The sequence below is a fragment of the Sander vitreus genome, chromosome 21, assembly GCF_031162955.1.
Source record: "Sander vitreus isolate 19-12246 chromosome 21, sanVit1, whole genome shotgun sequence".
NCBI lineage: Eukaryota > Metazoa > Chordata > Actinopteri > Perciformes > Percidae > Sander > Sander vitreus.
The window spans coordinates 4,328,119-4,345,269 of NC_135875.1; the positions used below are offsets into that span (position 1 = coordinate 4,328,119).

The following is a 17,151-nucleotide window of genomic DNA, read 5'->3' on the forward strand; positions in this document are numbered from 1 at the left end:
AATTGATTATTTAAATAGTTGACAATTAATGTGATAGATAGATAGATAGATACTTTATTCATCCTGAGGGAGATTTTAGGCATCCAGTAGCTTAGACAACCATAACACAACAAACACACATACATAAAAATCACTCACAGCGATTTAAAGAGTTAACAATGTGTAAAGTGATTACAAAGGTCTGGTATGGACTGACCATGTGATGCAATGACCATGATAAGCTGCTATGGTAGAGTGTGTGCAATGGTGGTAGTGCAAAAGTGAACAGTGCAGAGATTGAACAGTGCAATAGCTTATTATTAAATATTAACTATGACTATGAAAAGGCAAGAAGGTAAACATAATGGAATTGTTTGACAAACAAGAAAAGAAATAATATACTTTAAGAAAAGGTTATTAGGTGACAACTAAATGATTCATCTTTGCTTTAGCCTTGTTAGAATGACATAAAACAATGTATTGTGTACTATTGTTCAGAGTGACCAAAAGTGGGGCTATACAGACGTTTTTCAAAGCAGGAAAAGCACAGGTTGAACTACTAACTTTAATGTGGCTGGCTCTGTTGATGAAAGCCATGACAGTGAGCCAGCATGTACATGACCAGAAACCCTAGAACTGTTAATACTGGCCTCTGAGAAAGAGAAATATCGGAAGAATGTACATATAGGCCCCACTGACCCCCCGTCACTCTATAAGCAGTCAGTATTTATCCAGCTGTGTTTGTGCTAAGCTAACCACCAGCTGGCTGTAGCTTTATACTCTACTGTGTTATTGATCCACTCATCTAACTCTCAGCAAATAAGCGTTTTTTTTTTCAAAATGTCAAACTTTGCCTTTGACCTAAATCAAATAAATTCAACAGAAGAGTACCTCTCTTTAGTTGCACTTTGCTGTATCTCAAAATAATCTTTGATAGAAGTGAGTTATGAAGCTAGAAATCCAAGCATGTACAGGCACATTATGTAGAGTGTCTCCTAAGGAGCAGCAAATGTGAACCACTTCCAGAGAGAGTTGGATTCACTGACACATTTTCATATTTTTGGAACTGTGCTTTGCCGCTACCAATTTGCAAACTCATCTACTGTTGCTTTATTTTTTACTTTTGGATTCAAGAGCTTTTTTGATCTAAAAAAAAATTGATTTTGAAATACAATATACAAACATACCCAAAGAAAATAATTCAAATTCTGAGCACATTTTTGCAGCTTTATTTTTGCAGATTTTCCCATGAAGATGCAGGGTTTCCCCCAGCGTATTGCAAGCCTGGTGGTCCACTGGGCCTAAGTCTCTGGGAAATATTTTTTTATGTATTTTTAAGACGTTTTTTGAACGACAGTTCAATTCAATTTTATTTATAGTATCATATCAAACAAGCGTTATCTCTGGACACTTTACAAATAGAGTAGGTCTAGACCACACTCTATAATTTACAAAGACCCAACACTTCCAGTAATTCCCACAAGAGCAAGCATTTAGTGTGACAGTGGCGAGGAAAAACTCATGCAACTTCATGGCATAGCAGGGCACTGCAGGGCGTAGCAGGGCATAGCAGGGCGTAGCAGGGCGTAGCAGGGCACTGCAGGGCGTAGCAGGGCATAGCAGGGCACTGCAGGGCGTAGCAGGGCACTGCAGGGCATAGCAGGACCACGGCGACAGCTGCAACAATGATTTAGGTGCCACCCTAATCCAGGGAAAACTGTAGGGCGAGAAAACATAAGGACTCCAGGGAACAAGCTCCCCAGAGCTAAGTTAGTAACAAGCATTTGCACACAGATGAAAAGAGAGAGGAGCTCAGTGTGTCAAAGGAAGTCTCCCGGCAGTCTAAAACTATAACAGCACAATTAAGAGCTGCAGAGAAGCAGAGATAGGGAAGTGTGCGGCTCGGTTGGAAACTTAGACACAGTCATATTTTCAAATCTCCAGTTAGCTTTTAGCACTGACTTTATGTAGGGCCGTATGAAATTTGCGTTTAGCTTTGTTTGAATTCTCAATTTCACGATTCTGTCCATAATTTTGATATGTTATTGCTTGCGCCAGGCCCACGTCAGAAAAGACACTTTCCACCGGAATTTTCTTTTTGGGGGGGGGAGCCTTGAGATGCATTCTGTTAATTTGTCTATTTCACCTCACAGGTGCACCTACATCTACGGCACCCCCACCATGTATGTTGACTGGATCAACCAGCCAGACTTGGCTAAATATGACTTGTCGTCAGTTCACTCAGGTGAGAAAAAGGCCGATATTCTGCTTTTATTGATAGGATGAAATAACTCCTTTTTTAAAGATTATTTTGTCTTTGTCTGTGGGTATTTCCATCAACTGATTGCTGTTGATTTCACAGGTTACATGCTCTTCTATTTGTTTTTTTTTATGTAGGCATCATGGCTGGTTCCCCTTGTCCTCCAGAAGTTGTGAAGAAGGTCATTACTGTGATGGGCGTCAAAGAAATAACAGTGAGTCGATCTTACAAAGACAGCTATTTAAAGTCAAATTAAAGTTACATTTTGTGTTTTTTAAATTGTTATTACAGATAGTATAAGAATCAAATGTATCTCACCAAACAAATGTGATCAGAAATTCACTTTAGTACAAAATGATTCAGTGATGCAGTTCAGCTTTCACACACCAGGGGGAGACAACATCCTAAGGGAAACGTCCATTAGATTTAGCAACAGCATGAATGTACACAGGAAGTCCTGTTGGGAGACTTTTTTATGCAGAGATCCAACATCAGGCATCTTGTAGAAAAGTAAAGAGTAAGACAAAAAGAAGGCTTCATTTTGTAGAAGGTTTATTGTATGTGAGCACTTTGTCACCACTTCCAAAAGTCAAGGAAATGTAAAGCTATTGAATATACATTAGATATACATAAAGTCAGTCAGTCTCAGAGTTGGTGTGCAAGAAATTCTTCACCTTTTTCTTACAATTTAAATCAGTGAAATGTTGAGAAAATGTTAAGAATGTAAAAAATATTTTGCATTAAAGTAAATAGAAAATAGCACAACACATAACATATGAATCTCTTTAGACTTATTCTTGTCTACATTCTTAGCTGAGCCACAAAGATCCTTGGAGTGTTAAAATACCTTCATACGGGGAAAATGGCACGAAAAGAAAGACAGATACAAATTATAAATTGCCTCCTATGATTCACCAAATAACACCCTACATCTTCTAAAGTCTTATTGTCTCTTAAACTTCTTGGAGAAATAAGTCTTCCTCCACGGTTCGTCCTTTTTGTGTTCACTTTCTCGGTTTTCTCAGTCGGTGAGGGTGTAAAACTGACATCACAAAGTAGAAAAGAGGGTAAGCGAGTGTTGGAGGATGTATTTCTCTGCCTCTTTATCTTTTTTGGAGCCATAGTTGATTCATTGTTTATAAAGGTAACCACCAAAATAAAGGAGACTTCATGTCCAGTATGTTAAAGCTGCAATAATCATTATTTTTTTCTATCAATGATGGATCAAGTGACTGTGTGTAAAGAGTTCACTTGAATTCTTTTATGGATTAAATTAACAATATATAACGTGTAAATTAGTGTGCTTTAGAGGTGCTGGTAGGTTGGACAGAGCTAGGCTAGCTGTTTCCCCCTGTTTCCAGTCTTTGTGCTAAGCTAAGCTAACTGGCTGCTGGCGGTAGCTTCAAGACCTTGATCTTGAAGAGTGGTATAGATCTTCTCATATCTCTCTAAGTTGAAGCATTATTTCCCCAAAATGTCCAACATTCCCTTTAAGCTCATCTGGTTTGAGTTTACATTATTTTCATGCTCATCAAGAAATTGTAACTTAGAAGCATTCAGATTTTTTGTATTTACTGTTTATCCTGTTCTCTGAGATCCTGAACGCACCAGGAAAACACAGCATATTTGTCCTTAATGCTTTTTGTAGCCTTCAATTACTCAAACTGCGTCCTTTGTTTGGTGGTTACTTTAATGTTGCACTTTTCCACTTCAAACTTAAGTCATTATCTATTATATAAATAAATGAAAATGAAGCTCTTGATGCGTTTGGGTGTGAGAAAGACAGACAGAGAGCAAGTGTATTTATGAAAGTGTTTGTTGACATAAGTGACCATATTTGACGGATGAATAGATAGACAGTCTTGAAGTAGAATGAGTTAACATTGCTTTTCGTTGCATGTGTAGCCAGTCACCTGGACAGCCTCCTCCTCAGCGTCTCCTGTGGAAAAGACACAAAATCAGCAGCCAAATTAAACAATCTGCCCTCCAACAAGAGACCCCATGACCTGGACTCGGTGTACTGGACCCCAGGGCCGACATGGAAAAGTTCAGACGGGGACAGAAAGTTCTGTGGTCAGGAAGAGAGGACTGAAAAACAAAATCATACAAAGCCAGCTGTGGGTCACTCCAAAACCAACTTAAACCTCATGTGGTAGCGTCTTAATCCAGTATTGCATTGTACATAATTCCAGCTGAAAACCTTTACACCAAACCACCACAGGAGGGATGTGATTTTGGACTTAAAGAGAGGAACAAAACTGCACCTCAGGTATTTGCAAAAGTAGCGATCAGTGAGGGTGTCACTTGAAAAACATTTAACTTAACTATCATTTAACTTTATTTAAAGTTGGAGTGTCTCCAGTCACATTTGTGGATGCCACGTTTGCAAAAACGACAGATAATACTGATTTCTCTCAAATGTTACAGATTTATGGGTACCGTTTAAAGCCCCTAGGGTCAGGAAAGACATTTAGGGAAATATGCTTATTCATGTTTTTACTGAGAGTTAGATGAGCAGATTAGTACAACTCTCATGTCTGTACAGTACAATGAGAAGCTACAGCCAGCAGCCAATTAGCTTAGCTTTGCACAAAGAAACAGCTAGCCTGGCTCTGTCTGAAGGTAAGAAAATCCATCTACCAGCACCTCAAAAGCTCACTAGTCTAGCACATAACTTTGTTTTCTGTACAGATCAAACAAACAAGATGTAATGTCTTAATTAGTGAGCTTTACAGAGGTGGTGGTAGGTGGATTTTGTTACCTTTTGACCCCTGTTTTCAAGTCTTTATGCTAAGCTAATCTTCTCCTGGCTCTAGCTTTATATTTATCGCACAGACACGAGTGGTATCGATGTTCTTATCTAGCCCTCAGTATAAAAAGCACATTTCCCAAATATCGACCTAATCCTTCATTGTGGATTTTATTCTCTGATCAGGTCAGTTTGTGAGATGTGGATAATGTAGAACATTTTTTTCTTTTCTCGTTGTGTCCTCGGCTTGTTCAGTGGCAGTTACCTGTACAGCTGCGTGTTCAATGACGTGTGCCCTTTTTGGCTCTCTTTGACTTGACTTTGCAGCCGCTGAAGGCGGCGCTGTCTCTCACTTGCTTTCCTTTCTGCTGAGGTGGAGATGCACACACTGCATCTGGACGATTGCGGCTAGAGTCCATCCACCTGTGGGTAGAAACCAGAAGATAAGGAGCAGAGAGTTTGTGCTGCTAGCGTGGCTGTATAGTGTTGTTTCAGGTGAGTCTCACCTGCGCAATGGAGCTAGCTGGCACGTGCAGCTCCATGGATTGCTGGAGAGCGTGAGGTTGGTGAGGGTGCCAAATTCGAGGCTTTTGGGAAGGAACTTTAGCCTGTTGTTGTCCAGGTGCAGTGACTTGACCGCCGTAACACCAGTGAACGCACCATCTGAGAACTAGAAAAAGGAAGAGCCATATGAGTTTTTTTGTTTTTTTTTATCTGAATGACTGCATTTTCATAGGACTTTTCTGACATTCATCCATTCACACACACACACCGATAGCATTGAGGTACCATGCAAGGTACTGGCCCTGCCATCAGAAGCAATTTGAGGTTTTGAGTCTTGCCCAAGAACAACATGTGAAGCTAAGGATCAAAGCATTAAGGAATCTTTTTTGGCAATAATTTAAAAGGTCCCATATTGTAAAACTGAGATTTCCATGTGTTTTTTATTATAAAGCAGGTCGAGGTGCTTTTAATCCACAGAGAAATACACACAGTCCGTATTCAGAAACTGTGCCTTTAAACGAGCCGTCAGGACTTCCGTACAGTTGTGATGTCACAACTATACTATACTATATATATATATATATATATAAATGCCGTTACAGTCATTCTCCGGCTGCAATGATGGTGCAGAGACGCAGAAAATACTGACCAATCAGAGCGGACTGGACTTTTTCAGGAGGGGGGCTTAAAGAGACAGGTGCTAAAACGAAGCATTTCAGACAAGGTGAATACAGGTATATTCAGACAGACATTATGAGAAAAATTTATAAAAGCATGTAAACATATTCTAGTAGAAACCCAAAATACAATCATGAACATGAAAATGAGCATGCATGGACCTTTAAAGGTCCCATGAATCAATGCACATTTTATTGTAGTTCTGAGCTTGTAGTGCATGCAGTGTTGATAACATGGTTTACACCACACACCAGTCCGGCTGACCCTGACCAACACCAACACCCATCCTTGTGTCTGTCAGACAGATACAGAGCGAGGGAATCTCGCCAGTGATTCTCTGGCATGAAAGCCTCCTCTCATCCTTCCTTCTGCACTCGCACTTATGTAAACACTGACGGTCACTGTCCTACGTCTTTCCCACTACTTCATATGCATCTGCGAGGGCGCTAAAAGCTTCAGAGAGGTGCGAGGTGAACCGTCGTGTCAAAGTTTAGTCTCCTCCAGGGGGAAGAGGAGGGCGGATGAGAGCTTTTGAGCTTTTGAAGGGTTGTTTTATGTGAGTCTGGAGGAGATGAGGCTGTTTGGAAAATTCCACTGTATAGCGACAAGTAGCCGTGGGTTTAGTATTTTGAAGCAATGAAAGATGGATGACTTCCAGCGTGGCCAAGGTGTTTTCCCTCTCTCTGTCGTCTCTCTCTTTGCCAGGAAGGCTTGCAAAGGGCCCAATTGTCCATTCAACTGGGGCGATGGCAAGCTAAAAATACTCCTCTTCATGCACTGTGGAACACCCTGCCTCTCTATTTACCTGTCTCCTCACCCCTCCTGACCTGTTTACAAGACGCTCCCCGGGAAAGTAGAAAACACACCTTGCTGAAAATAACACTTGTGTAATAATTAGACTCGGACATGCTTGGCCGAGGTCCAGCAAACAAAAACACTCTAAAAATACCTGCATTTGGCTGGAAAATGGTTTAATCTCCTCGGCTATGTGTGCTGCTTCCACCTGGCTCGCACACAGTCCCAGCGTGAGAAGGTTGTTATTTTACAGTTTTCCCCTCTGGGATAACTCCATACTGTGGCACAGGTACACTCAAATATTGAATTAACCTCAAGTATGAAGCAAATGTGCACCGGGGATGTCTGAGAAGTAGTGTGGTATAGCATAGAGCTCATACTGTATACGTTCATACTGAAGCTGTGTAAGATCTGGATGAACAGATGGATGTTTTACAGACGGCTGTGGAAACAGATGTCTTTCTGATATTTGAATATCATGTCATGATGAAAATTAAAACCCTGGATTAGGATCAAACGTTCACCATTTAGCAGCCAGACTGTAGTATACGTGATTATGGGCTTATTGGTTCTATAAAATGGAGCCTGAATGTCTTCAGTCTGTTGTGGAAGTAAAATTATGAAGTAGTACTTTCGAGCTGTCTCACTTGTTGGTAGTAGAAGGTTCAGTTCACCCAAATTACAAAAAAGAAAAGACATATTTTGGTATCACTTAGATCTTAACCTGCAGATCACTTTAATCTTGATAATCGATTATTCCTTTTGTTTATAAAATTGTGAAAAATGTATTTTAATTTTCCAGAGCTTAAGTTTACGTCTTCAGATGTCTCGTTTTGTTCGGTCAGAAGTCCAAAACGTCAAGATATTCAATTTACAGTCATATAAAAAAGAGGAAAAGACATCCTCACATTTTTTAAGCTGGAATCAGCAACGAATTGGCATTTCTGCTTGAAAAGTAAATCAAACGATTATTCAGTTATCAAAATAGTTGATTATTTTTCTGTCAATTGACTTATTGATTAATAGACTTAGCATTACAGCTCTAACCTCCGTTTTAGGGTTTTAGGGAGGAAGCTAGAAGACGCAAAACTATCATCATGGCTATATACCAAAGGTTTTTGTAATTTAGGTGAACAGACCCAGTAAAAGGTTTCTCCAAAGGGAACTTCATGACTGTTGGTTTAACTTTGTGTATTAAAGTTGTGCAGCCATTAAGACTATTTTATGTTCACGACAAGTCAGATCTCGACACTAGACATCGAGAGCTATACAGAGTAGGAAAAAAAAAATTCAGGTTTGCATTATCACGATACACTGAGGCAGATGGAACACATAAACCAACCACTGCATACTTCAAAATATTCAGTCACAAAATCTGCTTCTAATAGGATTAATGAATATGAATTATTGGCATGGGCAACATACGTTTACATTGCCAAAGCATATGTGAAATAAAAACAAAAAGGTTCATACAATAAGTAAAGATCTAGTAGAATAAAGTGTAAACAAAACTGTCTGAAATGTTTGGCTGCAGCAGCCTTCGGTGCTTTGAATGTCTACATGTTAGGCATTAGATATTTGAAATCATGCCACGTCTGTCTAGTAAATATTCAGTAAAACCATAGACTGACCTTTTCCAGACCCATGTTGTCCAGGTATAGTTTCTCCATGTAGCGCCCAAAGCTCTGGAAGGCAAAGTCTGGGATGGTCCTCATGGGGTTCTTCCCCAGCATGAGTTCCTCCACCACTCGTAGTTTGCTCATTGCCACGATGGGATAGGTGGACAGCTTGTTCCTCTCCAGGTGAAGTATAGCCAGGTTCTCCACGTCGTCCAGAGAGCCCGGCTGTAGGGTCGTCAGCTCGTTCCCGCTCATGTGCAGCCAGCGCAAGTCTGTGGCACCGGCAAAGGTCCCCGGTCGCAGCTCCCGGAGCTTGTTGTCGTTGAGCTGCAGAATAAAGAGGTTGATCATGGGGGAGAAGATGCCCTTAGCGAGGTCGCTGATCTGGTTCCCATCTAGGTAGAGGTAGGTGAGCTCGGTCAGGTCCTCGAAGGCGCCGGGCTTGATGCTGTTGATGTCGTTGTTGGACAGGTAGAGGTAGATGAGCTTCTTCAGCCCCTTGAAGGCCTGGGATCCGATCTCTCGGAGCTGACAATGCTGCATGTGCAGAGAGATAAGTCCCTTGCTTTCACCGAAGGCCCCCGTGGGTATGCTGCCCAGGTTGTTCCTCTGCAGGTTCAGCAAACGGGTGACCTCTGACACCCGGGGGATCTTCTTCAGCCCGACGTTGTCGCAGATGACGTGCTGGAGGTCCCCGTGGCAGTGGCACAGGCTGGGGCACTGGCCCGGGGCTCCCTGCACCGCAGGGCCCAGGACCAGGAGGCAGGTCCCCAGCAACAACCAGCTCACACAACGCATGCTGACGAGCTCGCTGACTTGGTTAGAGCGTCTTCCAGTCTTTTACCAGAAGAAGGACAAGCAGACAAGTCCTGTAAAAAAGCTTCAGAGAGAAGCAGAGCAGATCTCTAAAGAAGAAAGGTTGAAGTGTGTTTGTGTTAAGAGAGTAACAGACGGAGAGAGGAGTGAAAAGGTGAGTGACTGAGCGAAGGTGGGCGATGCACTTTGAGAGGAGGATGGTCGGTCAACAGAACACACAGCACTATTTATAACATTTACTTGAGGAAAAAAACGAGGAGGGCTTGCCAGGGTGTTAGAGTGAGAGGTTTGCAAGAGGAAGTCAAGTGTCTGTTAGAATTTAACCCTAAATGAGCAGTAAGACGACACGGGACGGACTCTTTCTCTTTGCTGCATTTTTGCAGAACATAAACAGGCTGACATTGTGCTGGATGCACATGTGCAGACAAATCATAAGAGAGAAGACACATGCTCTCTGCTAGTTTTCGTTTATAGGTGATTGTTTAACAACGTGGCAGGTCAGGTTCGATCCGTGCACGCTCCCAGACGCCTCTATTGTTTTTCAGTCTGCGGTGGCAGGAAAAGGAGCCACCCCTGTGCAGCTTTATAACCTATAATAGTCTCCAGATGGCTGGCAAGAAGTGAGATGATGTTTCAAGTCATAACAATTGCAAAAAGATACTCACAAAGGAAAGTTTCAGATGCCACTTTACATTCCTGTGTGCATTCCTTCTTTTGAAATGAAGCGCGGTATTATGTAATGGTCTTTTTCAGTCAAACCTGTGAGTTGTTAAGGTGATTGTGGCTCTCAGGTTTCAACTGCAAGACATGAAGTAGTTATTTTTCAAAGCCTGTCACTGTGAAAAAAAAAAAAAAAAAAAAGATGAACTTGAGCCACAACCAGTCAGATCTGAGAACAAGGCTTTTGGTGTTCATTACACCTGCTTTTAATAAGAAAGGAAGGTTTAGGAAAAAGTGCAGCAGGATTTTGTTCACTGGCTCGGGTCAGTTTGGCTTCAGTTGGCTGCATTCATAAGTTGGATGGACCCACCCAGGATAAATGGAATCTAGAGTTTACTTACCAAATCTGACATTTTATTGGGAATATCGTCTCCTCCCTGATTTTCCAGTTAAAGTTCTCACCTCTAAAATGCCCTGATGGTCCTGTTTGTCCACCAGTCTTGAACCTTTCTCCATGTGATTGATTCTGCAACTGTGAGCACAGTAACAGTATATTTTATGTCACCAAGCTGTCTTCTCTTCAGATTTTCTTATTTCTTATTAGAAAAAACACTTTATTTTCCGCTTAAACAGGAGTACTTAAGTACAGCAGTTTTTAAATTAATCTGCAACTCTTTTGATTAGAGATTGTTTGAGTAGCTCTTTAAGCAACTGTCAAATCAAAAAGTGTGTGTGTGTGTGTGTGTTTGTTCTTGTTTAACTATATTCATGGGGTCCAAAAACCGGGAATACAGTATACTTGTGGGGTCCGGACAGCTTTGTGGGGCCAAAATGATGGACCCCACAACTTCAAAGGGCTGTTTAAGGGTTAAGACTTGGTTTTAGGATTAGGGTTAGAATTAGGTTATGGTTAGGGTGAGGGTAAGGGTTAAGGTTAGGCATTTAGTTGTGATGGTTAAGGTTAGGGTAAGGGGCTAGGGTTAGGGTTATGCATCCATGTCGATGACGGGTCCCCACAAAGATAGTGAAACGCAGTGTGTGTGTGTGTGTGTGTACCTTCTCTGCTCACCACATGCTGTTTGTGTGATTGACAGATTGGATACGGCACTACAGAGAACAGCCCCGTGACTTTCTGCGGCTCCCCGTCAGACAACCTGGACAGGAAGTGTGACACCGTCGGCTACATCATGGACCACATAGAGGTACTTTAAAGGGGTGATTGAATGATTATACAGGGTATTTTACACTGTTCCTTAAGGTCTCCTAATAGGGTATGTAACATTGGTTGGGCTGAAAATTGCCTGAATGCTATTTTATGGGTCCTTAACTACCCTGTGAATATGGCTCTATTTGGAACAAGAGCTTTTCTTCCAAATATGGTATGCTCATGAATATTTAGATGAGCTGCGCGCTGATTGGTTTGAGCGAACCACATACACATACATTGGAGACGAGACAGCAGGTCTCATATTTCAGACACTGCAAAGTTAAACATTGTTTGTCGGGCTATTTTGTTATTAAATTCACTTCTGAGACTTTTTTAAGAGAGAAATCAACTATATAAAGCTCAAATATGGGCCGTTTTACGAAAATTGATAGCTAATTGCAAATTTGGTAAGACGTGTTGGACTTTAGCTAGGAGCTCCACACAGTCTGACTACAAAGCAGCAACCTCCATACCCAGTGAAAGTCACCGTTTCCCTGGGTACTGGACTACTGGAATACTCAGGGCCGTCTGCCAGCTGCCGGCATAACTAGAGTAGCTATATTTACAGTTTGAATTTCATCACGCCACTTATATAACATCTACCTCAAGGTCTTATAAAGCTAACAATGGTGTCCGATTTCAATTTAATGCATTTTTGTGAACATTAGGGGTTTCGTTAGCTGCGACTGTCCCTTCATTCCTATGTGTACAGTTCGCGGCTAGTTAGCTTCATTTTTGGCGTAATTAGAGTATATTTACAGTTTGAATTTTGTCACACCACTTATATAACATCTACCTCAAGGTCTTATAAAGCTAACAATGGTGTCCGATTTCAGTTTAATGCATTTTTGTGAATTTCAGAGGAATTCTACGAGGAGGCTAGGTAGCTCTCATTGATAAAGCTCCATCCAGCCGCAGGCTCTATCAATGAGACTCGCGGACAGGCGAGGCGTTTATTTCCCCGATTGTTTGTTTAAATAACTCAACGCATTATAATTACACACATTATAAGATTAACTGGAACCTGCGGTAAGAGATTGCTGCCGTAACAAGCTCGCTGACCGCGCTCTCACTCACACACACCGGCCATTTAGCAGGAAGTGGTGAGCTGCAGGCCCTGGAGCTCTGTCAGGGCAGCGGCGTTTGGTAGTCCATTAACCCAAAAAACGGTGACTTTGCGCGAGTATGGAATGCCGTGGGCTGCAAGCCGTGACAGAGCTCCATCTACCTCACAGCAGGCCAGGGTCTGTGAAGGAAGGCAGGCCGGGCGGCGAGGCAGCAACACAGGCAGCACCGGCCGCTGAAGTCCGACACACAGTCGGACAAAATTTGCAATTAGCCATCAATTTTCGGAAAACGGCCCATATTTGACCGCTACATAGTTGATTTCTCGCATAAAAAAGTCTCAGAAGTGAAATTAGTGGTAAAATAGCAGATGAACAATGTATACAATTTCTGAGATCTACGTGACCTATTCAGAAGACTACCTGATCTCAGATCAGTGGTGTAGCCTATGTAAATGTTTGGGCGTGACAAAGACAAAGACTACAGCCAAATGAGGAGGAGCCGCCGAGTTGACGTCAACTAGGCGGCTCGTTGAGATTTGCCCGTTTTCAGAGGCAGTTTCAAATTGTGAGATTTGCAGAGGAAAGAGGTGTCAATGGGATTTTGAGGTTCTATGTATGTCCTAGTTACCCACTAAACTGTCATTATTCAACTATGACAAAGGTAAAATCGGTTTTGCATTCAATCACCCCTTTAAACATCCTCCATCATTAAGACACTATGTACAAAATGCATTATTACCATTTTTTGTCCAGTGTATGTACCAGTTATAATAAGTATAACTTGCAAAATCACCATCACCCGTGTCTAAACTTGTAGTTAAGGACAAACCCAAAAAATGTGGGAAAAGTCTCCTACTAAGCCACTTCCTGTCCAACAGAGAGGTTTAGATTTACTCATTGTTGGATATTAGTGTTGGTGTTTTTAAAATCTCATTCTTGGGATACTTAAGCATTTATGCCAAGACATCTAGAATTCCTCCCGCTCCTTATGTTTACTTATGGTGTTGACCTCCAGTTCCCATTTACCCTTTACATCCAATGTGCTGTCAGTTGAATCCAAGCGAATAGTACTGTATAGACAAGATATTATTTTCTCAATCCAGTACTGTTTGAAACTAGTTGGTACTTATCCAGGGAAGTTATTTCACCCTCTGTAGGGTCGTTACCAAGATGATCGGTAACAGCTTCTTTTGTTAGTGCTTGTGGCTGTGATGGTCGTGGGAGACACCTGAGGCCAAGTCTGAACGGCCATTGTTGGCATTCTCACATGAGGCCAAATGTGAGCATTTGTTTAATTGGTACCTCTTTAATGTTGTCCCATTCCTTGTATGTCACCAAAAATGTTGTATCTGAAAATTTCTAAACAGTTCATTAGATGCAAAACCATAATTAACTTTGTGTAATAAATAACTAATGTATAATCGAATGCTCCACAGGCTAAAATCGTGAACCCTTCAACAGGAGAGATAGTGCCTCTGGGGATGCTGGGGGAGATTATGATCAGAGGCTACTGCGTGATGTTGGAGTACTGGGGGGACGAAGCCAAAACGCGAGAGTGCATCACTAAAGAAGGATGGTACAAAACTGGGTGAGTGAAAGCTGTCAGTTAATGTATCCCTCTTGTATTTATACTGCACCAAGCATCACAATATTAAACTTTATTTTGGAAGCAGCACTGACAACAGAAAAACATCAAAGGCAGTATGAAAGTATATGAACTAAAAAGACTTGAAGTATTTTCTCCTACACAATCTGGACTGTGGTCATAACATCTACATCTTATATCTCATAACTTATTCCCTGTTATATATTGTTCTGTTAATATTTAATAATAAGCTATTGCACTGTTCAATCCCTGCACTGTTCACTTTTGCACTACCACCATTGCACACACTCTACCATAGCAGCTTATCATGGTCATTGCATCACATGGTCAGTCCATACCAGACCTTTTTAATCACTTCACAAATTGTTCTCCATCCATCCATCCATCTATCCATCATCCATCCATCCATCCATCCATCCATCCATCCATCCATCCATCCATCCATCCATCCATCTATCCATCTATCCATCTATCTATCTATCTATCTATGAGACAACCACAGTAAAGTATTAAAAAAACACTTAAGTGAATACTTTTCTTAGTCCAGTTGCTGATGTTGAAATGTTTTCTGTTTTCCTGCAGAGACATTGGCAGCTTGGATGCGCACAGCTACCTCCGAATCGAGGGCAGGATCAAAGACATGATCATCAGAGGAGGAGAGAACATTTACCCAGCGGAGATTGAACAGTTTCTGCACACGCACCCCAAAATCAAGGAGGCACAGGTGAGCTCAAACAGCCAGCGCTATATGAAAGCATGACATGAACATTTTATATAGTTCATTCATTCGTTCATTTTATTTATTAAAACCTCTGAAAAGACATTGGGGAAGAACCCTCTTTTTCAATGGCGAGGTAAATAAAATAAATGCACGTAACTAAAATGAAAAAGTATAGACCCAATTCACGGCAATGTCTTTTCAAAGTCCGGATGCTTATGATTATATGGTGATTCTGGGCTAAAATCACAAGTATTTCCTTGTTCCTTTTTTTACTTTTTTCTTTCTTTCTTTATTCCTTGGTTGGTTATATATTCTAGTCTGTTAACTATGTGTTGAGGATGTCAGAAACGTTGATAAAAGGGGTTGGTAATGTAATGGATGCTGATGTTGTTGACGATGGTCGTTGTTGATTATATTGTGTCAGCTTTGTAGGCTGATATGCACTTGTCCTACCCTATGTAGGTTACTTTGACGCTGCTATCCATGCACCTTGTACTGGTATTTAGTTGTCCTCGTACTGTTATGGTTGTGCTCCAGTTGGACTGTGTGTAGAACTTGTATGTATTTATGTGTCTGTGTATGTGTTTATACTTGCTGCACACCTAATCGCCCTTCGATACAAATAAAGTTGAAGTTGAAGTTATTGCTTAATCCGATTGCAAAGTATAACTTGATCATCCACTGCAGGCGCTAATACATGGGGAGCGGTGGCGACTGTGGCGTGATTAGATTGATCCAACCTTGCAAACTGAAGCGTTGTGGTTCCTTGACAAGAAAAACACTATTTGTTCTGAGTTTCTTTCTCGTAAATTTGTGACTTTAATCTCAGAAGATTTATGACATTTTTCTCACCAGTTTATGACTCTCAGATAGTTTTCAAGTTTGTTTCTCGTAAATGTACAACTTTAATTTCCGAAATTCTGAATTTGTTCTCAGATTATCACCCCCCTCTCCCGGCTTCGTCATTTTTGGCTTTTTACCTACAATGGCCCTAATAAACCTGATTAATAAATCTTCGAAGATGTCATTTTAGTACCAGACACAACTTATTATTCAAAGAAGAGAATTTTCAAATGTCTTAAAATGTGTCTGTATTTGATCTTAATGTTTCTGTACACTCTATGTTTTGCATCAGAAACAATACCTTTTTTCCTTTTGTTTTGTTTTTCTCAGGTGGTCGGAGTTGCGGACCCCCGCATGGGTGAAGAGGTCTGTGCCTGTATCAAACTAGTAGACGGAAAGGACTGCACTGAAGAAGAAATCAAAGCTTACTGCAAAGGACAGGTGAGGCCCAATTTGCTTTTTAATATTTCATAATGAGCTGCAATTATTTTGTACTTTCTCTTCCTGTCAAACATGTTTGAATGACTCTGCTTCATCTGCTCCCTTCAGATCGCTCACTTCAAGATACCTCGCTACATACTTTTTGTGACCAGCTACCCGCTCACCATTACTGGAAAGGTAAGAGCTCATATATTCCTATGAATGACAAACAAGGTTTATTTTACTGTGTTTATTAAGACACATCCAGACTTAGGGCTGGGCGATATGTAGAAACTTATCTATATAAAAAAAAAAATATATATATATATATATAATATAAAATATAAATATGAATATAAATAATTAAATAATATCAAGATTTGAGCAAAAACTTTCGATATCGAGACAGTATTGTAGGGTTGACTATTGGTGCTTTCACAAAATGAAATATAATGCGATTTTTGATAAATAATCATCAGTAACATGGATATAATAAATGAGTAATGGGTAAAGGCAAATATAATGTCGCTTTGCCAGACCCTCCTCCACAGCGCTGCGAAGGAGGGTCTGGCTAGTCCACACAGCATTCTGGGATGGGAGAAAAACGTGCTCTGGTTTATTGACATTTCTTTAAACCAATCACAATCATCTTGGGCGGCGCTAAGCTCCGCACGGAACCGCTGCAAAATAGCCTCGTGAATGAACTTATTCGTTCAAAAGTTGTTTTAGTCGTGCGAGAGAAAACTCATTACTCTAATGCAGCCTTTAAAGGCCCTGAACCACACAGGTATTGTGAGTTAATCTGGTTGATTGCACCTCTTCCCAGGACTGTGTTTAGACTGATTGATTGACACCTTCCTGAGTCTATTGTTAGCTTTGTTGCACCTGTTAGGTCAGGACAAATGACAGCTTTATCATTCTTATTGGTAGAAAAGATTTGTGACCTAATAAATTCCCATCTAAGCTCCGGCCCACCTTCAACCTGAGCAGAGGTCTAATCAGCCACAGTAACTGAAATCTCCTGTGTGGGTGTTCAGAGGCTTAAAAACCAGAAAAACAACAACATTTATGTTAAAATCTAAGACGATATCTAGTCTCATATCAAGATATCTATATAATATCAACATATTGCCCAGCCCTATCAAGAATAAGAAAGAGATCTATAATAGTCCCTGATAAATTAGGTGATGTCCAACACAAGCATCTCAACTCCCCTCTGGTTCTTGT

The 17,151-nt window shown here is 40.9% G+C and overlaps 2 protein-coding genes across 2 annotated transcripts in view; one reads left to right on the forward strand and one right to left on the reverse strand.

Annotated features, from left to right (window-relative positions):
• acsf2 (acyl-CoA synthetase family member 2) overlaps positions 1–17,151 on the forward strand; it is a 33,189-nt gene that overhangs the window by 11,486 nt on the left and 4,552 nt on the right. Inside the window, exons 9-15 of the mRNA XM_078278535.1 lie at positions 2,133–2,224; positions 2,377–2,453; positions 11,155–11,262; positions 13,771–13,922; positions 14,523–14,664; positions 15,835–15,945; positions 16,054–16,122. Of these exons, the coding sequence (XP_078134661.1) occupies positions 2,133–2,224; positions 2,377–2,453; positions 11,155–11,262; positions 13,771–13,922; positions 14,523–14,664; positions 15,835–15,945; positions 16,054–16,122 (751 nt within the window). The remainder of the gene's footprint in view (positions 1–2,132; positions 2,225–2,376; positions 2,454–11,154; positions 11,263–13,770; positions 13,923–14,522; positions 14,665–15,834; positions 15,946–16,053; positions 16,123–17,151) is intronic.
• Positions 2,780–9,608, reverse strand: chad (chondroadherin). Its single transcript, XM_078278536.1, has 4 exons — positions 8,597–9,608; positions 5,495–5,658; positions 5,254–5,411; positions 2,780–4,178 (listed from the first exon to the last, which is right to left on the reverse strand). Exons 1-3 carry the CDS (start codon positions 9,380–9,382, stop codon positions 5,270–5,272), a joined length of 1,092 nt encoding a protein of 363 aa, XP_078134662.1. The 5' UTR covers positions 9,383–9,608; the 3' UTR covers positions 2,780–4,178; positions 5,254–5,269.

Excerpts from the sequence above, each read along its gene's own strand:
- chad (XM_078278536.1), bottom strand. The coding sequence starts at position 9,382 with ATGCGTTGTGTGAGCTGGTTGTTGCTGGGGACCTGCCTCCTGGTCCTG. Across the intron at positions 5,659-8,596 it reads ACAACATGGGTCTGGAAAAG|TTCTCAGATGGTGCGTTCAC; the intron begins GTCAGTCTATGG and ends TCCTTTTTCTAG. Across the intron at positions 5,412-5,494 it reads CAGCTAGCTCCATTGCGCAG|GTGGATGGACTCTAGCCGCA; the intron begins GTGAGACTCACC and ends TTCTACCCACAG.